A 23,560-nucleotide genomic window follows, 5' to 3' on the forward strand; every position below is an offset into this window, starting at 1 on the left:
TAATATGGTTTTAGTCCACCTTTGTGAAACTGCCCATCTACGGACAAAGCACAGACCAATTTTAATAGGAGTGACCCAGAAAATGTACTTTAACTGAGTAATACAGTGCTCTTTATAACTCTGTATGTAACTGTGAGACTGCAGTTTGTGTTCCGCCTTACAGGGCAAATGGGAGCCATGATGGGGGCCTTGTAAACTGTTCTGCGATATAAAGGGCCATCTTATAATGAGTGAGCACTGGATAGGGGAAAAAAATATTATATATATATATATAAAGTCTGCTACAATACAATAAAGTTGTAGTCAAAAGTTTACATGGAGATTTATAATTTATAGACATTTCTCGAAAAGAAAGAATTTTTAGTATAAATCTTTTGTAGCAAAAGTTTTGCTTTTGTGGATGAGGAAAAAAGTTACAAGAAATAGATGTCTTAAAATTTATTTATTTCAGCAATTTTTTTGGAAAACTCCAAAAATGGTAATTCAAAAACATTCATACCCTTTGATGCTATAGTATTGTCTACAAGGTGCTAATTTCAATATGATAATGCAGAACCGAATTCTTGAAAAGTCTAGAAAATGCTGGATTATAGGTGAACATTCTTAGAGTATAAAAGGGTTAGGCATAGGGTGATTGCTGTCATTATCAATAAGTCAATATGGGGAAAAAGTAATGAGCTATCTGAAGCTTTAGGCAGAAAATTATTTATTGTCATAAAGCTGAAGAAGGATACAAGAAGATTTACAAGCATTTGAGTATCCCAATTTCAACTATTGTTTTTATTATCAAGAAGTACAAGACTCATGGTACTGTCACAATGCTCCCTCGGTCTGGAAGAAAGAAAGTTCTTTCACCAAGAACAAGTAGAAGAATTGTGAGGAACAAGCTGAGATTGACTGCCAAAGATATTCAAAGTAAATTGGCTTCAAGTGGGACTGCAATTTCCATTTCAACCATAGGTTGAAATAGAGTATTGCATGGTGAAGGTCTCAATTGTCGCAGGCCAAGGAAAAAGCCACTCTTATGAAAAAGTCACAAGGACAATCACTTAAAGTTTGCAAAATGGCAGTTGAATGGTGTATAGGCGTTCTGGTCAAAGGTTTTGTGGAGTGATGAAACAAAAATCAAGCTATTTGGTCACGCTGATAGTCGTTACGTTTGGAGAAAGCCTGGTGAGGCGTACAAAAAAAAGAACACCATACCTACTCTCAAGCAAGCGTGGTAATAGCCTTTTATGGGACTGTTTTTCCTCTAAATATAGTTCTAATACATGGTAAAATGGATTCCATAACATACTAAAACCCTCCGCTACAAAACTTGGTTTAAAGTGCAACTGGACATTCCAACACGACAACAATCCAAAGCACACATCAAAATCTACTTCAGAATGCTTAAAGAAGAATACAATCAAGGTTCTAGAATGGCCTAGTCAGTCCCAATCTAAATCCGTTTGAGAATTCTTGGTATGACTTGAAGAAGGCTGTGCACAAGAGAAATCCTCAGAATTTCAATGAACTAGAACAATTCTGCATTGAAGAATGGTCAAAAATCACTAAAGAATCATGCCAAAAGCTCATTGACAAATATCCTAATTGTTTAAAAGAGGTTGTTATTAGGGGTGCTAGATTCATTTTAATTTAATAAACGTTTGAACTTATAGTGTACTTATATAGTTTAAACATTAAAATAAAAACATTTTGAAAAGACACTGTGTAAGAGGGGTAGTATGCGTCCCCCTCGATGACTCTGAGAATTTCAAAATAAATAGCATAAATAGCAAAATAGCATTTCTATAAATTACAGCATATACAGTCACCTCCAAAATTATTGGCACCCTTGATAAAGATGAGCAAAAAAGACTGTATAAAATAAATACCAGTACTGAGCTATATTGTAATTTTCCAATGTGGAATATATTTGACTTTATTAATGATTCAGTGGAATCAACCAAAATTATACCTCAAATCAACCTCAAATTATAAATTTATTTCCAAAAAAATGAAGTGTCAGAAATTATTGGCACCCTTGTTTTCAGTACTTTGTGCACCCTCCCCTTGCAAGGATAAAGACACTGAGTCTTTTTCTATAATGTTTAATGAGTTTGGAGAACCCATTGGGAGGGATCTTAGACCATTCCTCCATACAGAATCTTTCCAGATGCTCAATATCCTTCGGTCTGCGCTTATGGACTGCCCTCTTCAATTGGAACCACAGGTTTTCAATGGGGTTCAAGTCCGTAGACTGAGATGGCCATTACAAAATGTTGATTTTGTGGTCAATTAACCATTTCTTTATGGATTTTGATGTGTGCTTGGGGTCATTGTCTTGCTGGAAGAGCCACTTGCGGCCAAGTTTCAGCCTCCTGGCAGAGGCAACATTTTAGTTTTTGGCTAAAATGTCCTGGTACAGGGTAGAGTTCATGATGCCGTTGACATTAACAAGGGCCAGAGGACCAGTGGAAGCAAAACAGCCCCATAACATCAAAGATCCACCACCATATTTTACAGTAGGTATGAGGTTCTTTTCTGCACACGTATCCTACTTTCGACGCCAAACCCACCGCTGGTGTGCATGGTCAAAGAGCTCTATTTTCGTCTCATCTGACCATAGCACCCGGTTCCAATCGAAGTGCCAATGCCATTTAGCAAACTCCAGGCGCTTATGTTTGTTGGTTGCTCTCAATAAAGGCATTTTTCTGGCAACCTTTCCAAATAGCCTATTGGCATGGAGGTGGCTTCTAATTGTAGATTTGGAGACTTGGTGACCCCAAGATGCAACCAAGTTCTGTAATTCTCCAACTGTGGCCCTTGGATTTCCCTTTGCCTCCCGAACCATCTGCCTCACTGTGCGTGGGGGCAAGATACACTTGCGTCCTCTACCAGGCAAGTTTACCACTGTTCCAGTGGTTTTGAACTTCTTAATTATTGTCCTAATAGTGGTAAGTGGTATGTTTAGTTTTTTAGCTATTGTTTTGTACCCATTGCCTGATTTGTGAAGGTCAACAACCATTTGTCTCTTTTCATCTGTGAGTTCTTTGCCTTTCCCCATGGTGATGGATGACAAATGGATTTCATATGCATGTTACCTCATTTTTATACCCCGGTGAAACAGGAAGCCATGGAAGGCCACAATACAGTTCCTTAAGACTGAGGTGAACTTAAAGAAGTAGAATGTTAATGCAGATTTAATTTTGTTTGATTTTATTTAAGAATCTTTGTGGGTGCCAATAATTCTGACACCTATATTTTTGAGAATTTTTTATTACTTGTTAATAAAAAAACTTTTTTCTCTGAGCAATTGTATTAGAATAAAAGAATATGTTTTTCCCATATATTTGAGCATAAAATATAGCTCATTACCTGTGTTTATTTTATACAGCCTTTTTTGCTTATCTTTATCAAGGGTGCTAATAATTTTGGAGGTGACTGTATGTCTATAAATAGGTCTTTTACATCGGCTTTTCTACTCTTCTTAAATGCAATTGATACCTGTTAATCCATTCGTGTATCTCAATCACAACTGAGAAACGCATTAACAGTAAAATTGGTTTAATTTACTTTTTTTTCTTCTGTTTTTTTAAACCACTAAATGGGCTTTTAAATCATAAGTCTTAGTTTTTTCATTTAAATGCCAAAGCGACTCATCTTTATTAATTTAAATAGTTACTCGTCGTAACGATTGCAATAGTGTGTCCAGCAAAACGCTTTATTTTTCATTATAGCTTTAATAAAGATTAGTCGCTTATTAACATGTTGCGATCTTGTTTGTACGTGAAAAAATTACCTATTTAAAAGCCCATTAAGTTGTCTGACAGAAAAATAACTCAAATCAAATAAATTACTAAATTAAGTCGTATATATAAATACATTTATAAAAACCAACTTGCTGTATAAAAGAGAGACAAGAACTAGTTATGTTCACACCAAACTGACTTTATTTCAAGTACAGTATCACGTTAATTCAAAGAATCAATATTCAGTTTATTATTATTAATAATAATAATAATAATAATAATAATAATAATAATAATAATAATAATAATTTACTAATAGCAATGGTTTGTACTTATCTGACTGACAGCAATAGAAAAAAAAAGACCAAAAAATACATTTCAGCCCGAATTTTATTGCATTTCCTAACATTTCGCGTGCATGCCTGGGCCCCACCTCCTCCACGCTAGAGCCAGCTTCAGAGAAGCATGCTAGTCACATGACCAAAAGCATGCTGGACATTGGAAGGTGACTATCCAATCATAATGACAATGATGCCACATGACAAAGGTAGGAAGTAATACAAAAAAAAAAAACACAGAGTAGCCGTTATTTGCAGACACCTGCTTCTTAATATTTCACCGGCACATTTTTGACAAAGTTTAAACAATTAAGCAAAATTAAAAACCTTTGACACTAATGTTTAAAAATTTAAACTCTAAACGATTTACACCCCTAGTTGTTATTGCTAAAGGTGCCTCAACTGGCTGTTCATTTCAGTTTCCTTGTCAGGGTATGAATACTTTTGAATTAGCATTTTTGGAGTTTTGCAAAAAAAATGCTGAAATAAATAATTGTAGACATCAATTTCTTGTAACTTTCCTCATCCATAAAAGCAAAACTGCAAGAGAATTATTTGTTTACGAGATGTTTCTAGAAATTACACATTTCCATTGGGGTATGTAAACTTTGGTGTGTGTGTATATATATGTATATGTGTGTGTGTATATATATATATATATATATATATATATACACAATTCATTTTTTTCAGTTAGTTTTGTAATTGCAACCAGAATGATTCTGTTTTCTTAACGGTCACAGCAGCATGAGCTATGTTTTTATAGGTTAACCTCAAACTTGCTGTGTTTTGAATCCATTAACACCTGATTCTGACTAATATAATATGGTTCTGTAACCTTTTAATCTATACAAATGTCACATTCATTGGAAGAGCAGCCAAGAACTATATTATCACAAATAATCAATGCTAAGTTATTAACTAAACCACAGTATAACCTGTCATATCCGATTTCATTGGTTCCAGGGGTCCATCGGATAGGTACAGGGAGTCTTTATACTGTACTACATAGCGTGCACAAAAACTGGCTTTGGAGGTCAGCGAGAAAATCTTGTTTTGGCTTTCTAATGGTACAGTACTTATATGTGAGCCTTCTTTCTTGTTTTCTTATATTGAACATGGTTAAACTGGGCAGTTCATTTTATGTGAAGTCACAGCATTTAAAAAGTGAAACTGTGTTCTTATTAAAAAAAAAAAAAAAAAAAAAAAAGTGCATTGGTCAGTTGGCACCGTTCAGTTGGTAGCAGCATGTGTAAATGATACATGCCACAGGTCTATCGGTTAATAGAGGGTATGGTGTCTTACAAGATCGGATATGATAGGTTGAAATGTTTACTCCACAAATATCCATCCAACTTTTGACTGTAATTCTTATAGCTGTATTCTGTCTGTCTCCTTATCATACTTCATTCTGTGTTTCCTACTTTTTTTTTCTTGCTTATTTTTATTTTTCCCTCATTTTTTTTTTTTGTAGGACCGTAATGTTGCCTTCTTCTCAACGTATGAAAGTCCCTCAAAGAGACCCACTATCCCAATTAACTGCAGGGTGGACGCTGGGTAGAGAGCCATGATCAATGCTTCAACAACAATAATAGTCTTGCATGATGATAGAGTATATATATATATATATCATCATATCATCATGTCATTACTTAATACTGGATTTTAACAATTGCTATGTTTTATATGAGGGCTGGAAACTTTATTTAAATAGAAAGTTGGATCACATTTAATTGCGGCATTACAATAAATCGCATTTCTTGTTTTTAAATTTGTAGTAGTACTGTATTGTGGTAGACATGAAAGACAAGGTAAGATCCAGTATAAGAAACTATGTCAAGCAAACAGCTGCTTTTAAAACGTCTGTCTACTTGAATCACCTGTAGTTTCTTGTAGTTTTAGCTCTTGTAGTTTTATGGTTGTAGTTATAGAGATAAACAGGGGCTCTGGTTTTAAAAAAAAAAAAAGCATTGAAGAGGGTCGTCCAAATGAACCCTTTGTTCAGCATTGCAGCTGATTATGTTGCAGGTACATTTTCTTTCTCCCATGTAAGCATGGTGACTGTTAATCTGCTTAGAGGGAAGGATAGTGGGTCTTTCTGTGGCTTTCACTCAGCTGTGCTTTCCCTCCTCCCTATTCTTTCCAACACTGGGTTGCTTGTGGTTATTGTAAATTCAATTAGATTTACGTTTCCATTGTGGTGGTGGCGGTGGGAGTCAGGTCACACAAAAACCCACTATCTTAACATAGATAAATGAGATTTGTATTGGTCATTTCAGAATAACAGGCTGATGTATAATAATCTTTGTGGTTGAAAATGGGAGGGCTTTTTTATTCTCTCTTTTCATTAGTGGTTGTATAAGTTGAGTTTATGATTTATGGTTAAATAAAAACAGTTTTAAGGCATATTGCATTGATATCAATTAAACAATAAGAGACTCTTTCTTTTTTGTAGAAAAAGCAAACTAGAATAATCATAGGAATCTGATAACATCAGGTGTTGAAAACGGATGCTATAAAAATTGATCAAAAAGGCTTTTGTATTGTATTGCCAAAAATTGCTTTGGCAAACAAAAAAGAACTGTAGCATTTTTTTTATATATATATATATATATATAGATAGATATATATAGATATATATAGATAGATATATATAGATAGATATAGATAGATATATAGATATATAGATATCTAGATAGATAGATAGATATATATCTATATAGATAGATAGATAGATAGAGTATATATATATATATAGCAATAGTACCATTCTGTTTACAATTTATGAACAGACAACATGCTGCATATAAATGTAATAATTGTAAATCAATTTATTTGCCTACAATACAAACCTATAAGGTCTTGTGTTTGATCAGTATTGTCCGAATCAAGCTGTAGTCTGACACACGAGATCTGGGTTCCTGTCCAAGATTCATACCCTGTGGTCCCGTGGTCTAAAACTGTGGTTCATCATCCTGGCCCTCAAGGTCCTTTTAATAGTCATGGTTTTGTTTTGAACTGATCCTTCAATAAAGTAGATTTTCATCTTTGCTGTGTTTTAAAGGTTTAATAACTACAGTTTTTAAAACATTCTTACAAATCAAAATTCTGCTGTTGATTGATTTGTTTCCCAGGCTTTTGTTTTGCCTTTGACATCCTAGTTATCCTGCCATAAAGCTACACGGTTTGATGGTCGTATTCTCCTATTTACTTCCTGTGTTGAATGGAAATTCCACCCCGTCTGACCCCATATGAAGTTGCCTGTGCAGCATGGAACCCAAGTGTGGGGTTATATTATCTGTAATGTAAAAAAAGTTAACTTCGCGTTGTGGCATTAATCCTCTTTCTCAAATATCATCTTAAATAAGGAGGGACTTGTGAGGGTGTTTGTGATGCCAGGTGGAAATATGTTTTTTAAACCTTGGTTATTGCACCCTGAAACACAAACCTTGACTTCCTTAGGTCTCCAAAAACTGGTGTAGGGAACCACTGGTATAATTAAACTGGCAAAATGTTACATTGACTAGCCTGGGGAAACCAGTTCCATAATATTTATACAAAAAAGAGTTTACATAATTGACGAGTGTTAGTGTTGCATCCATTTTTATAACCAATATGAAAAAGTCAAATGGCTGTTTTTAGTTAGAAATTAATATGGAAAATGTAAAGTATTATGCATAATAAACTTGCTTTGGCAATGTGTTGGCTACGATGGGTATATCTAAACAACATTTAACCAAAATGTGTTTGTGTGCAGTGTTTAAAAAGATTTATGTAAAGACACACTGTGTGGCTGAAATGTAGTAATGCATGCTGTGTATTGTTGGCATGATGCATTTTCAGCTGCAGTTGCATTAATATATAAGCTCATACTATGCAATTTTCTAAAAGATGGCAAAGGTTGTGAAGTTTATTGAAACAGAATTGTGGGTTCTTTTGGTTTGCAAGATAAAAAAAATAGTGTTTCAGCTTTATACATATTATAATAAAGTGCTGTTGTGTTGCTTTTCTAAAGAAGATACTTCGTTAAAATAAAAATCTGCAAAGTTCACATGTAGTGTCTGTAATATTTGTAGACAAATGAGTCTGCAGTGGTATTGAGTGCTGTTTTTATTTATAAAGTTAAAAGATCAAACTACACCAAATATGTTCATAAAAAGATGAATGCCAGTTAGTTTACTTCATGTGTTTTCCCGTTGTGCTGTTGAATGTAAGGGCTACCCACTGTTTTCCGAAGCACCTAGACTTCAGTGGGCTTTGTTTGATAGATGAATCCTGTGTTTTGCATCTAAAAAAAAAAAAAAAACACAAACAAATTTAAATACTGATAATTTGCAAGCAGCCGTGCAGTTATTCATTTTGCAAAATATTGTGGTTGTGCTTAATTGGATGTACGTAGACAAAATGTGGCATATTTACAAATGTGTAACTAAAACCATTTATCCTACCATTGATACCTGAAATGTATGGAAGTTGGACTTCTGAAAATGTTGCTTTTTTAAATAGCTGTAAAGAAAAGGCTGTATTTTAAAGCTTTTCATTTTAATAAAAAAAAATAGCATTAAAGAAAATGGTTCAGATATGTTCCAGTTCTTCACACGTAGAAGGAATTGGGGTCTTCCATTGTTAGGTAAGGTTTTTTTAATGGATTACTGTATGCCGTTTAAATGTGTGCATAATACCCTTTAGATGAGTAAGTATTTGGAAAAATTATGCTTTAGTAAGCCAAAGATTCAAACATAAAGTAACAAGTAGATTGTTTTAAAACAGTCTAAGTAGAGATTTATATTTCCCTTTTGCATTGCTGGGTTCAACAGTACAATTAACCGTCTGTTTAGTAAATAGGTCATTTTAGCTTTAAAATGGTATTGGCTGTTGTGCCTCTCTCCATACAGGGTGTGCTGACCTGACGAGCCTCGATACCATGTCCCCAATGGAAAGGAAAAGACAGGGATATATCCATGAGCTCATTGAGACGGAGGAGCGCTACATCAATGACTTGCAGCTTGTGGTGGAGGTATGAGGACGAGCACACTGCTGAAGGCATTATGTGAAAAATGAGCCGTCTTGCCTTGGTTCATAATAGCTAGTGCTGCTTATGTGACAGCTTTGTGTTGTTTGTGTGTGTCTGTCTGTGTGTGTGTGTGTCTGTCTGTGTGTGTGTGTGTCTATATATATATATAATATATATATACAAGTATATATATGCACAATACATTTTGTGAAATATCCAAAGGGGGGCCAAGAGGGTATGATATATATTAGTGCTGGGACAAATAGCCGAATATTCGAACAAATATTTTTTGACATGTATTCAGATACAAAAATCAGACGTTCGTATTCACTAGAAATGACAAAAATACCTTGCACTTATTTACCGTCTCACCAGAAGTTATGCGACACTTTAAAAATGGCACATGAATAAGAGCTTTGTGTGCTGAGAGATTAATATATATAAAATTACATTTAAAAAAAAAGAAAAAACACATGATCAACACAGCAGCTCGAGCCTCTATTTAAAAGTTTTAGACAGCAAAAAGTAAACAAACCAGATTATGCACATGCACACATAGTGATCTCAATGGAAAGCCATCTGGGTCAAAAAAGCGTTGTACTGCTTTAGAGTGAGTCAGAAAAGGCAATTCTGAAATGCCTTGCTTAAACAGTGCCCAACTTGCTGGAAATGTTGCGTAGTGATTTTTATTCAGTAGTAGATTTTATATATATAAAGTACTGTGCAAAAGTTTTAGGCAGGTGTGAAAAAATGCTGTAAAGTAAGAATGCTTTCAAAAATAGACATGTTAATAGTTTATATTTATCAATTAACAAAATGCAAAGTGAGTGAACAGAAGAAAAATCTACATCAAATCAATATTTGGTGTGACCACCATTTGCCTTCAAAACAACATCAATTCTTCTAGGTACACTTGCACACAGTTTTTGAAGGAACTCGGCAGGTAGGTTGGCCCAAACATCTTGGAGAACTAACCACAGTTCTTCTGTGGATTTAGGCAGCCTCAGTTGCTTCTCTCTCTTCATGTAATCCCAGACAGACTCGATGATGTTGAGATCAGGGCTCTGTGGGGGCCATACCATCACTTCCAGGACTCCTTGTTCTTCTTTACCCTGAAGATAGTTCTTAATGACTTTCGCTGTATGTTTGGGGTCGTTGTCATGCTGCAGAATAAATTTGGGGCAAATCAGATGCCTCCCTGATGGTATTGCATGATGGATAAGTATCTGCCTGTACTTCTTAGCATTGAGGAGACCATTAATTCTGACCAAATCCCCAACTCCATTTGCAGAAATGCAGCCCCAAACTTGCAAGGAACCTCCACCATGCTTCACTGTTGCCTGCAGACACTCATTCGTGTACCGCTCTCCAGCCCTTCGGCGAACAAACTGCCTTCTGCTACAGCCAAATATTTCAAATTTTGACTCATCAGTCCAGAGCACCTGTTGCCATTTTTCTGCACCCCAGTTCCTGTGTTTTCGTGCATAGTTGAGTCGCTTGGCCTTGTTTCCACGTCGGAGGTATGGCTTTTTGGCCGCAAGTCTTCCATGAAGGCCACTTTTGACCAGACTTCTCCAGACAGTAGATGGGTGTACCAGGGTCCCACTGTTTTCTGCCAATTCTGAGCTGATGGCACTGCTGGACATCTTCCGATTGCGAAGGGAAGTAAGCATGATGTGTCTTTCATCTGCTGCAATAAGTTTCCTTGGCCGACTACTGCGTCTGCGGTCCTCAACGTTGCCCGTTTCTTTGTGCTTCTTCAAAAGAGCTTGGACAGCACATCTGGAAACTCCTGTCTGCCTTGAAATTTCTGCCTGGGAGAGACCTTGCTGATGCAGTGTAACTACCTTGTGTCTTGTTGCTGTGCTCAGTCTTGCCATGGTGTATGACTTTTGACAGTAAACTGTCTTCAGCAACCTCACCTTGTTAGCTGAGTTTGGCTGTTCCTCACCCAGTTTTATTCCTCCTACACAGCTGTTTTTGTTTCAGTTAATGATTGTGTTTCAACCTACATATTGAATTGATGATTATTAGCACCTGTTTGGTATAATTGTTTAATCATACACCTGACCTATATGCCTACAAAATCCTTGACTTTGTGCAAGTGTACCTAGAAGAATTGATGCTGTTTTGAAGGCAAAGGGTGGTCACACCAAATATGGATTTGATTTAGATTTTTCTTCTGTTCACTCACTTTGCATTTAGTTAATTGATAAATATAATCTATTAACATGTCTATTTTTGAAAGCATTCTTACTTTACAGCATTTTTTCACACCTGCCTAAAACTTTTGCACAGTACTGTTTGTGGTGTGTCAGAGTCCCTTTTTTAATGTTTTTTTTTTTGTTTTTTTTTAAGGTTTTCCAGAAGCCAATGACTGAATCTGGAAAACTCACAGAATCAGAAATGGGAATGATCTTTGTGAACTGGAAAGAACTCATCATGTCCAACACCGAGTTATTAAAGTAAGCTTTTATTTTACAAAATGTTTAGTGTTCTGGTTTCCAATGATATTTTATTAAATGAGACTAATGTTTTTCTTCTATCACATTAATATTGTCACTGTATTGGACCTATATTGGATAATTGATATGATAGAAGGTGGCCTTGTAAATAAGTCACTGTTGATCATGCAGATTTTGATAATGTGCCCACTCACTGTTCTATAAACTATATACCTACTCTAGTGTTGGTAGAGCAATTTGCAAATCCAGGGTAATTCATAGTGTACCTGTACAAACAGCAGAGAGCGCCGATGCAACTGTCCCTGAAGTGTAAAAACGCTGCTTTGTTCAGTTCAAACAAACCTGAACCCCTGTGTGAACCACAGAGCCCTTCGAGAAAGGAAGAAGATGGATGGTGAGAAGATGCCGGTGCAGATGATCGGTGACGTCCTGGCCGCTGAGCTTTCCCACATGCAGGCCTACATTCGCTTCTGCAGCTGTCAGCTGAATGGAGCCGCCATACTGCAGCAGAAAACTGATGAGGAGCCGGAGTTTAAGGATTTTCTCAAGGTAAACTTCTTACACAATTCAGCTGGTAGCTGATTAGGAAGCTGTTGTGCTGATTTAAGTTCATTTGATTCATGGTGGGTGGGTGGGTGTGTGTGTTTGTGTTGATTCTTTTGGTAATTACTATATGCAAGTCCTTCAACATGTTGGTTGGTTGGTTTGCTAGTTTTCAAAACAGTTTCTAAATATTTACAATTTAATGTAAGAAAATAATATTTATTGTAGCGTCCTTTCAACCAGTTCCGTAGTGGAATTGTAAATAAAATGAAGACAACTAACAGTATGTTAAAAAAGAAACAGTTTACAGTACACTTCCATAAAAGGGTTATATATGATCTTTATAAAGTGATTATCTTTTAACTGGGCTGTGTTGTGCATATAATGTAGACAGTATGATATACAGGGTGATTAGAAAGTAAGTTTACCATGTGGTACACTTACTTTCTAATCACTCTGTACGTAAATGAAACTTTTGTATTCTGCAGAGACTTGCCACTGACCCTGGCTGTAAAGGAATGCCTCTTTCCAGCTTCCTTCTGAAACCCATGCAGAGAATCACACGCTACCCTCTAATAATAAAGAATGTAAGTGCTGACAAATCCAGTTTACATTACTTTATCTTGGAGTTCAAGGTCACACTGGGTATACTTCTCCCACAACTTCTTTTTATTTTTTGATACAGGTTAAATGCAGGACTGACACTGACACATACATAATACACTGAGGCCCAGATTTATAAAAGGATTGCAGAGGGTTCTGAATTCTTGGATGGGATTTGTATAACACACAATGGCTTAAACACGCAATTAAGACATGATTTGCAGGTGCAATGTCTTTGTGCGCTTTAGCCCTTGATTCATATGTAATTATGTATATGCATATGTAATTATGTATATGCATATGTAATTCTGGGGCGTTTCTGAACGAAACCGCTAAAATTCTGTGGGGATTTTGTAAATTAGGTCTTTTAAATATTCAATTTAATTTATTAAAGCTGCCGGTAATTGCGGGTCTTGTATTTGCTTGATCATTTTAAGAACTCTGAAAAGCAGCCGTTAATTTGCCACAGTCAGACAGTAGGCTATATAAAAGGCTAATTTTTTAACCCTTCTGATCAAGTCAGTTTGTAAATTGCCGTTTATAATACCGTATTGTTTTGCAAACTCCAATTTTCAATGCATGGTTGTGGGCACATCTGAATAATGTAGCTATATTATAGACCATACAGATATGCTTTAAAATCATACATAGAAATACAGACATACATAAGAAATAGGAGAGTTGTAACTGCATAAGAATTTAAGAAGATAGAAGCAGTTAAACTGAAGACTGTTCGTATGAAGCTGTATGGAGTTATTGTTGTTGAATATATTGCTGCAAGATTTTCCACCCGTTTGACTGCCATGGATGTAAGTAAATAAAACTTGTTGTTTCTGAAGTTTGAAAAGTCTATACGCCTGGAGTTATTCTACACGAAATAAGAAGTTGAACTAATATGTGAAGCACAGTAACTGGATGATGCATCGTAATGTATAAGCAACCTAGACTACAAACTCTGAAGTGGTACATTTGTTTATTAAGAAGCCATCACACATTCCATATTTTATTCCTTTGTCCTGGTGATGTATTTCATGTGTTACAAGTACTGCTTGTACCAAAATCTCCACTTCCATATTGGTCAATTTCAGTTTTCAACACCTGTGCCTTCTACCAGTTCTGTTATCAATTCAACACGTGTCTTCTTTCTATTCCTTAAGGATATTATCTTCAAGTATTGATCATCCTTGTTAGACAGCTTTTTCGGTCTTCCAGTCCTGGGTTTGTCAATTACAGATGATGTTTCTCTGTACTTGTTGATTATGCTTTGGATACCACACCTTGAAAATCAAGTGATGCGAGCTATTTCACTCAAATGTTTTTCCTTCTTTTTGCAAGTCAAGGTTGTTATAATAGTAGAAAAAACAAGTGGAGGCTTTGAGTAAATTGTTGATGCTCATAATGCATCAGAGTAGAAAAGTGCAACCTGTCTAAGACTTTTGCACGGCAGTGTATATCTAGAGAACTCCTTATCCAATTGTGATGAACTTGAGTGTCCGGAATCTGGTGGTATATGTAGACATCTGTCTGTGTGCCAACATTTTTACATGTGCTGACAGTGGAGATCTATTTCAAGTTGCATCTAATTTTGTGTTTACAGCAGTGGAAGGAAACTCTTTTTATTCCAATTAAATTTTGTAAATGTGGTTCTGTGAATAGGATTTTTGCCTGGTAGCTGAACACAAGTGGAACTGTGGTGTGGTATGTGATCAACACAACGGTGCTGTTTTCCCATGCTTGCAGGTCCAGGAGAACACTCCAGAGACCCACCGTGATTACACCTACCTCAGGCAGGCCATGGAGAGGGCAGAGGAGCTGTGCTCACAGGTCAATGAGGGGGTGCGCGAGAAGGAGAACTCAGACAGGCTGGAGTGGATCCAAACACACATTCAGTGTGATGGACTAACCGAGGTAAAGAGAATTGCCACGTAATTATTACCGGTAACACAAAGAGGACATTTTGGCGCTCTTGTTCTGGTTATAAATGTTGCCGTGTCGAAACAAAATAAAATTTGACAGTTTCATAGTTTCTTTTGGATTAATACAATTCTGGAAATGTTTTATCTCCCAGGTAACATGGTGTTGCCCTTTTTTAAATAAATTACTCAGTGAACCTAATAATTCAATTGTTTTTAGATTTTATGCATTCATTTATATTTTAATATTTTCTCTTGCTTTCTAAAATATTTCCCATCAGTCTTCAAAGCCTCAGTTAAAGTTGAAAGGGTGCCCCCTACTGAAATTAAATTAAAAAACTGAAGGGAAAAAAGGTTGCTGGTTAAACCATACAATGCAGCCACAAAACATTTAAAAAAAATGTATTTTTTTCTTCTTTCATTTAGCAATTAACTTTCAACTCTTTGACCAACTGCCTGGGTCCTCGGAAGCTACTGCACAGTGGCAAGTTGTATAAAACAAAGAGCAACAAGGAGCTGTATGGATTCCTCTTCAATGACTTCCTTCTGCTCACTTACACAAACAAGCAGTTTGGGTCAGACAAGCTTTTCAGTCCTAAATCCAACTCGCAGTTTAAAATGTATAAAACGGTATGTGTCCCAAACCAGAGATAAAGCAAGTGTCAATTAATAAACACAATGTACATTATTTTAATGCATATCAGTGCCATAGACAAGGCTGCAATTTATTTAAATGTTTGCATGGTAGGTTGGTTTAATTGTAATTTCTTAAATTTGTTGATCATCTTTAAATAGACTCCAAATTATTTAATATAATCAGAATTCATTTTAGTCCAGAATATAAAAATGACCAGACCTGCACCACACACACCTGGTGATAACATTATTATTATTATTATTATTATTATTATTATTATTCATTTTTTACTGCCTTTTATTCACCACTGGGGATTAAATACCCTGCAAAGGGGAAATATTGGAGATGGTTGTAGGTACATCTGTATATCTCACATTTTTGCATATATCTGGAAAGTCTAATTAGAATTAACTATTTCATGGCTAATGCTGATATATAGCACTTTCATCATACTTGAATTTACAACTGTGAAAATGACATTTTTGTTTTCATCTAACCGTATATTGTATATCGCTTATTCAAGTTTATATAATCATGTGATAGTTATAGGATGTGTTGCTTTGTTTGTGTTCATCCTTTCTTCAGACAATACTTCTAAATGAAGTCCTTGTGAAGCTACCAACTGACCCCTCCAGTGACGAACCGATCTTCCACATCTCCCACATTGACAGAGTCTATACTTTGAAGACAGAAAACATCAATGAAAGGTGATTTTCAAGGGGCAGGGATTTCCAATGTTGTTAAATATCGCTTGTTGTATTTTGTTTCCTTTACTATATTAGATTCTGCTTTTTGTAGACTTTGGGGACACTGGACAAGTTATTATTATTTATTTATTTCTTAGCCGACGCCCTTATCCAAGGCGACTTACAATTGTTACAAGATATCACATTATTTTTACATACAATTACCCATTTATACAGTTGGGTTTTTACTGGAGCAATCTAGGTACCTTGCTCAAGGGTACAGCAGCAGTGTCCCCCACCGGGGATTGAACCCACAAACCTCCGGTCAAGAGTCCAGAGCCCTAACCACTACTCCACACTGCTGCCCCAGTTAGAAATCACAGGCTCTATAATTATGATCATTTTAACCACACCCCCTTCAGAAACTTGTAATAGATAAGGATGACCGATCTTTATAGAGAAACATAGTAATTTTTCAAATTTTAACATTCTAATAAACTCAAGTTTGTAGGCCAATCTGTTTTATGTTTCTACATCTCTCCTTAGGACTGCTTGGGTACAGAAGATTAAAGCAGCGTCAGAACACTTCATACAAACAGAAAAGAAGAAACGAGAGAAAGCCTACCAAGGTAGATGTGTTTTGTTTTTATCTTCACTAAGGGTGTGTTCACACTGGGTCAGTTTAGAGGGTCCACACTCTACAGTTCGACACGTTTGGTGTGAAGTGTGAACAACAAAGTCCGCTTGGGAAGCGAACCATATCGAGTCCACCTAAAGAGGTGCTCTGGTTCGCTTGCTAAACCTCAATGTGAGCAGCTGCTGGACTTGGTCCTTTTGCACATAGGAAACTAACTATGAAAGGTAACTCCTGACTTGGAAGTAAACATTTTGCACGTAGTTTAGTTCATATTCTGAGGAAACAAGTAGAGCAAAAAACTAAAAATGTCTTTGGGAAATATATTAGGGTTACCAGACATCCCGTGAAGACTGGGATTGACAGTTTCAGCCTTAATTTGTTGTCCCGGTCGGAAACAGTACAATTTAATTAAGTACAGAACTGCATCAGTGTACGTGCTCTAGTTCATAGCAGAGTAATGTATTAGGTTGTGTTAGCGGCATTCAAAAATAAAAATAAACAGTTATATGGATTATTTGTTTAATCATTCCGACTATGTGTATGCCATATGTTTAAATGGTAATAGCTGATCTATTTTTTAAATCTGTTTTTTTGTACATTTTAACATGTTTTGACTAGATGACAATATAAAGAAATATATATTATTGTGTTATTATGTACTGTTATTTTAACGGCTTCAGAGAGGCTACTGTGTCAGTGAATTGAAAATAAAAAAAAAACGTCCCAGTTTTTCACTGTGGGAGAAACTGAAGGTCTGACAGAAATTTGGTCAGACACCAAAATCCAAGCTGATCTGGACAAAACTAATAAATAGTAAAACATTTTAACCAGTTGATCTCTTGCTGCCTGTGCAGTGGGTTTCAATGAAACTGTATGGGCGATGTTGGTTCACAGTTCTTAGAAACATGTACATTAGGGTAGCAGTTTATTCTAAACACAGACGCCTCCAACATGGTTGCTGACGGTGCTGATGTTTCTTTTACAGCACGCTCTATTAAAGCGACAGGAATTGGACGACTGCTAGTAAACATCATTGAAGGAACCGAACTGAAATCCTGCAAACCAAATGGTAAGAAAACCCAGAACTAATGTCCAATTGGAGAATAGCTTATCTGTGCCCATTTCTTACTAAATTAACATAATTCGTTGTGTATTTGCAGTATGTATTTTGCTCCTAAATATTGGAATCTGGAGGACGCTGTTTATTTTGGTAGCAACTTTGGCTAAGTTGTTTTGTTTCATTTTGTTTCTCACCAATAGTACTTTTTTATTTTAAAGTTGCTTTCAAACAACTGAAAGTTTGCAGTCTTTTTAACTACATTGTTACTTGAAATATTATTATTGTGATGATCCTACTGGATGATAAAATAGTGTTAATCTCTGCAGTTAAATCACTTATTATTATTATTATTATTATTATTATTATTATTATTATTATTATTATTATTATTATTATTATTATTATACCCCTTTCACACACAAATGCCGCTACTGAGCCGTCTCAGAGAAGATTCAGAAATTCTTTACAGTACCCATTCACACAGCACAGAATTGTGCGATCTATGCCGGTATAATACAGTCATAACCCTTTAACACGGCCAAAAGGGTCATGTGAGTACAACTTTCAAACCTGTCAGTCAACAGATCATTGTCATGGCAACGGTTATATCTACACTCACTCATCATGCCGGTGATTCGCCCATAAATTACAGCATCACGCACCATCCCTCCTCGTCAGCCCGTAAAGTTAATAATTCCTTAACTTCTTCCGGACTTCCTCCGGACTTAGCTGAGCCTAAAAAATAATTGGCCATTCCAAATTGGGAGAAAATAATAAAAATAATTGGCAATGACTAAATTAAAATATATATATATATATATATATATATATATATATATATATATATATAAAACACTGCGATATGAACAACACAGGACGCAGCAAAGGTAATGTAATGTGTTTTTTGTAAACTTTGCAGGGTGTTCTCTGACACGTTCGCTGATCCTAATAAAAGTACGTCTTCTCTTTAATTTACAGGCAAGAGTAATCCATACTGTGAAATAACGATGGGATATCAGTGTTTCACAACAAGGACGTTGACTGACACGTTAAACCCTAAATGGAACTTTAACTGCCAGTTTTTTATCAAGGACATTTATCAGGATGTATTGTGTATCACTGTCTATGAAAAAGAACAGTTTTCACCAGATGGTAAGGATAGCACAGCATTTCAGTTCTCTTAAAAAGCCTCATTATATTATTATTATTATTATTATTATTATTATTATTGTTATTTATTTCTTAGCAGATACCCTTATCCAGGGCGACTTACAATTGTTACAAGATATCACATTTTACATTATTTCACATTATTTTTGACATACAATTACACATTTATACAGTTGGGTTTTTACTGGAGCAATCTAGGTAAAGTACCTTGCTCAAGGGTACAGCAGCAGTGTCCCCCACCTGGGATTGAACCCACGACCCTCCGGTCAAGAGTCCAGAGCCCTAACCACTACTCCACACTGCTGCCCTATGCGAATAAGAAGCTGGACGAATAAGAAGCTGGTGAATAAGAAGCCAACTTCAGCATTGACTCTGGTGTCCCGTTTATTGTAACTCAAGAGGTGGGAACACTAGGCCCAAAGCGATTTAACCCCTGAAATACCCCAGTTACTTATTCAATCTGCGTTATTGGCCAACTTGCAATCTGCCATGTTTGGCAGCTGTTTTTGTATCAAAGTCCGTTTTGGGCTGGGATCAATTCACATGGGGGATGTAAGTTGCCCAAAGCAATTTAAACCCTGAAATACCCGTTACTTTGCATTAATTGGATAACATGCCAACTTGCTATCTGTGCCATGTGGATAAATACACATGGGTGGTGTAGAGGGGTTCCCCCTCTGTGAGAATCAACGATTTGACCCCCGACTAAATACCCCAGCTACTTATTAGGGAGGCTGTGTGGTCCAGTGGTTAAAGAAAAGGGCTTGTAACCGGGAGGTCCCCGGTTCAAATCCAACCTCAGCCACTGACTCATTGTGTGACCCTGAGCAAGTCACTTAACCTCCTTGTGCTCCGTCTTTCGGGTGAGACGTAATTGTAAGTTGATGCATAGTTCACACACCCTAGTCTCTGTAAGTCGCCTTGGATAAAAGCGTCTGCTAAATAAACAAATAATAAAAATAATAATTCAATTTGTGTTACATTTGCGGGATTATTATTATTATTTATTTCTTAGCAGACGCCCTTATCCAGGGCGACTTACAGTTGTTACAATATATCACATTATTTTTACATACAATTACCCATTTATACAGTTGGGTTTTTACTGGAGCAATCTAGATAAAGTACCTTGCTCAAGGGTACAGCAGCAGTGTCCCCCACCTGGGATTGAACCCACAACCCTCCGGTCAAGAGTCCAGAGCCCTTACCACTACTCCATACTGCTAACTTGACTGCTTACTTGCAGTGGTTACATTAGAATGACTGGTATTTTTTTGCAGTGTACAATAGCATGACAGCTGTGTTGATTTTCATAACACTTGGTCTGAAATCAAATCTAATTTTTTTCAGATATATTTTAACAAAATTCAACAAAGCCATAAGTGTTTACTGCTAGTCAGTTGTAAGCAAGAGGAATCAAAACCTCCAGCCAATAAATATATACATATTCCTGTTGCTGTTGTTAACAGATTTCCTTGGACGCACTGAGGTTCCAGTAGCGACAATCAAAAAAGAGCAAGAAACCAAGGGGCCAACCACAAAACGCTTACTGCTGCACGAAGTGCCAACAGGAGAAGTCTGGGCCCGCCTTGACTTGCAGTTGTATGAGCAGAAGACCCTACTCTAAAGCTGGGATCTCTGAACGATCACTATCATCAACTGCTCTTTGAAAAAGGAAAAGAAAAACTTCCCATGTGAATGTGCAAATAACTGAGACTGCTCCTAGAACTGCAACCCAGAAGGACACTCGTCATAGTCCTCTTTTGCCAGACTGTGGTGACCACCTCACTGTTAGATGCAATGTAACTATGCAATGTAACCAGTGACTACTGACTTGGGGAAGAGAAGGGCTGTACCCTATGTACGCAGATTGATTTATCCGTGACTTGCCAATTTTATGTTTATATATCCAGGCCATAAAAGGGTATTTAGCACTCTGTGTAAAATGACCTTAGCACTTTCAAAATGATTTATATATAACTGAGGAATTATTAATATAAAATATATATATAAAAAAAAAAAAAACTATGGGTTTGGGCAGGGTAATTATTATTTTGTCGAGACTGTTTCACTGGATTCATATAATCTCAGGATTTTTGTTTAGACAATTTGGAAGCGACTCTCAATTTAGCTTTTGGTGATATCATTGAATCAAGAACTGTAATTATTTGTTTCCTGCACTGAATAAGGGGAGTTTATTTGGAATTATGGTTATTTTCTTATTTGCTTTAGAAACTGTTTATCCAGAGATTTATGCTAATATTAAATATAAAGCAATATTTTTTCCTGTTTTAAATATTATGTTCTATATTTCGTAGAGAGAAATAGAAGTATATTTTTGAAGACATTTTCTTTCTGTAAAATGTGTGTGTGTGTGTGTGCGTATATAGCAACTTTTCTCATCAACAAAACATTTTGAACTTTAGTTTTTCCAAAGTGTTCACTGTAAATACATTAGAATTACCACCATAAAACAAGTAATAATTAACTTTATATACTGTATTGTTTTAATCAATCTTTACTTTTTTTGTTGAAGCAGTTTTTTAGGAGCATAAAGATACAGTACAATGAGTGAAATGATTTATCTTGAGTTTCATCTTGTGGAACTACAGTATAGTATATTGTGTGTGATGCAGTGTGAATGTGAAGCTCACAAGGACTGAAGAGACTTTTTTCAAATAAACAACTAGAGTCTGAGATGCTCACATTTCATTAATATTGTACACAATATTGTGCTTCTATATAGATTTCACAGTAAGGGGTGGATGACTTGTTATATTGCACTTCCATGTGGGATCACCAGCACTAATGGTTTCATACTGTAACATTTCACCACAATTCTGTTTTAAATCCTCCGTATCTTAACTGTAAGACAGCTTTAAATCCCGCTAACAAGCCTCCATTCCTGATTGTAATCAGTTTTAAATCTCGCAAGAGGAGTCTCCAATAGAAATGTAGGAATGTGCTGTCACTCAGTAGTTGGGGCGGGTTTAAAGTATTCAGAACAAATCAATGATAGATACAAGTCAGGAAGGCGGGACATTGCCCAGCAGCACTGGGAAATGTATTTATTATTATTATTGTAGTAGGTTTTATTTTTTAATGGCAAAAGGGTAAAGTCAACATGAATTGATTAACCATTTCCAGTTTCTCTGGTGTTTTTCGGTGTTTATTGGCTATCCACCGATTTCATTTTTTTTTGTATCGGGGGTGTTTTATTGGTTAAAACCGAAAATCAGAAGCCCTACACATATATAATGGGAATTGATTTGTTACTTAATACAAGGATGGTAAAACACAACTGACATGTATCCGAGTGTCGTACATCCAAGTGCTGACTGTACACAATTAACCTGTGTCCATTGCAAATAACAAAACAAACACAATTTTAAAAAAATAATATATGTTTCAAATTACTTAGATTTTCATAAAACAAGTTAAATGAGTAATCTTACGGCAGGTATTAAGTTTACTGCTAAATATTATTTTAATATGCTAAATATTTCAACAGGTTTGTCAATGACAGACTAGAAAATCGTCAAACATTTTAATTACTCGGTTATTTGTAATTGGTGAACTGCTCATAATGTAACACTTGGTTTTAATGTGATCTCTGAACTGATCATGCATACAACTGGGACTACTGATTATTGTAAAACAGAACAGGTCACAGGCACTGAAGAAGTACAAGTGAAGTTATCAATGTAAGGGTACAGAAAGCAGATGGCTGTACGGTCAGGCAAGTTGATTGGTGTGGATTCCAATTCCTGAATACATGTAAAATACTAAAATAAAGTAACATCAAAATAATTCAATCCATAGTACTCATACGCAGCAACAATATTTTATATTCAGATTTACTGTGTGATTTTAATATACATGAGTCACACATAATAAAATAAATTACAATCGATTTTAAAGGCGTGTAACCGAAGTTACCTCAATTTTCTTTTACTGCCTTTTCACATTTGCAATTTATCAAACTGAGTTGATCTGTTTTTGACACAGCAACCAAACTCAGTCCGTCTGGAAGTGAACTCATTCATTTGACTGGTTTGTTTTCTTATTTTTGTGATCTGAGAGTACATTTCACACGCACTTTCTGCAAGCAAATGCAGATTCTTAAACTTAATATAAAATAAATATCTAAAATAAATAATATACAAAATAAAAAATATCTAACACTACTATCTACAATTATTTAGTTCCATTAAAGCATTAATATCTATGTAGCCATCTCTTGGATATTTGTATTTATTTGTCACATTTTTCTCAAAGCCCTACATCAGCTGTGTTATATTATTCAGGTCATTTTATACACAAATTACTGTATCTCATTAGGATAACATATATAACTTACACTTACCCTTTCATGCACTTCTTCTTGTATAAGGAACACATCCTATATAACCTATAGTCTTTTTGCTTAAGAACTGAGTATTTCTCTCTGGTCCGGTCTCCTCTTCCTTATTTTTTTTTCATTCATTTCTATACCTGGTATTCAGGTCAGTCATTTCAAAATGCAAAATTAATGTTAATGCATTGATATTACTCTACTAGTGTAGCGGAACATAGGTTTAAAAAAAAAAAAGAAAAACTACAGCAACTTGATTGCATGTGGGTTTCAGGAATCTTAATTATAAATAATTAATAATTAATAACCTGCTATAAGTATAATTATCCAATTCTGATATAAAAAAAATCTGTTTTGGGAATCAAGAATTTTATTTTTGTATAAAATATCTTTTTTTTTTTTTAAT

General features: G+C 35.6%; 1 protein-coding gene across 3 annotated transcripts in view; it reads left to right on the forward strand.

Moving 5' to 3' along the window:
• LOC117402466 (intersectin-2) overlaps nt 1-21,497 on the forward strand; it is an 81,416-nt gene extending 59,919 nt beyond the window's left edge. For 2 of the 3 annotated variants that reach the window (XM_034003612.3, XM_034003613.3), the window contains 11 exons: nt 8,968-9,089; nt 11,445-11,551; nt 11,917-12,100; nt 12,583-12,681; nt 14,438-14,605; nt 15,037-15,240; nt 15,833-15,954; nt 16,480-16,562; nt 17,556-17,639; nt 18,609-18,782; nt 20,270-21,497. In XM_034003612.3, coding sequence (XP_033859503.3) covers nt 8,968-9,089; nt 11,445-11,551; nt 11,917-12,100; nt 12,583-12,681; nt 14,438-14,605; nt 15,037-15,240; nt 15,833-15,954; nt 16,480-16,562; nt 17,556-17,639; nt 18,609-18,782; nt 20,270-20,427 — 1,505 coding nt within the window. In that variant the 3' untranslated portion in view covers nt 20,428-21,497. Of the gene's footprint in view, nt 1-5,546; nt 9,090-11,444; nt 11,552-11,916; nt 12,101-12,582; nt 12,682-14,437; nt 14,606-15,036; nt 15,241-15,832; nt 15,955-16,479; nt 16,563-17,555; nt 17,640-18,608; nt 18,783-20,269 lie in introns of those variants that run through there. The other variant, XM_034003614.3, reaches the window with a different exon arrangement.
• The last annotated feature ends 2,063 nt before the right edge of the window (nt 21,498-23,560 follow it).

This window comes from Acipenser ruthenus, chromosome 5 (genome assembly GCF_902713425.1).
Source record: "Acipenser ruthenus chromosome 5, fAciRut3.2 maternal haplotype, whole genome shotgun sequence".
NCBI lineage: Eukaryota > Metazoa > Chordata > Actinopteri > Acipenseriformes > Acipenseridae > Acipenser > Acipenser ruthenus.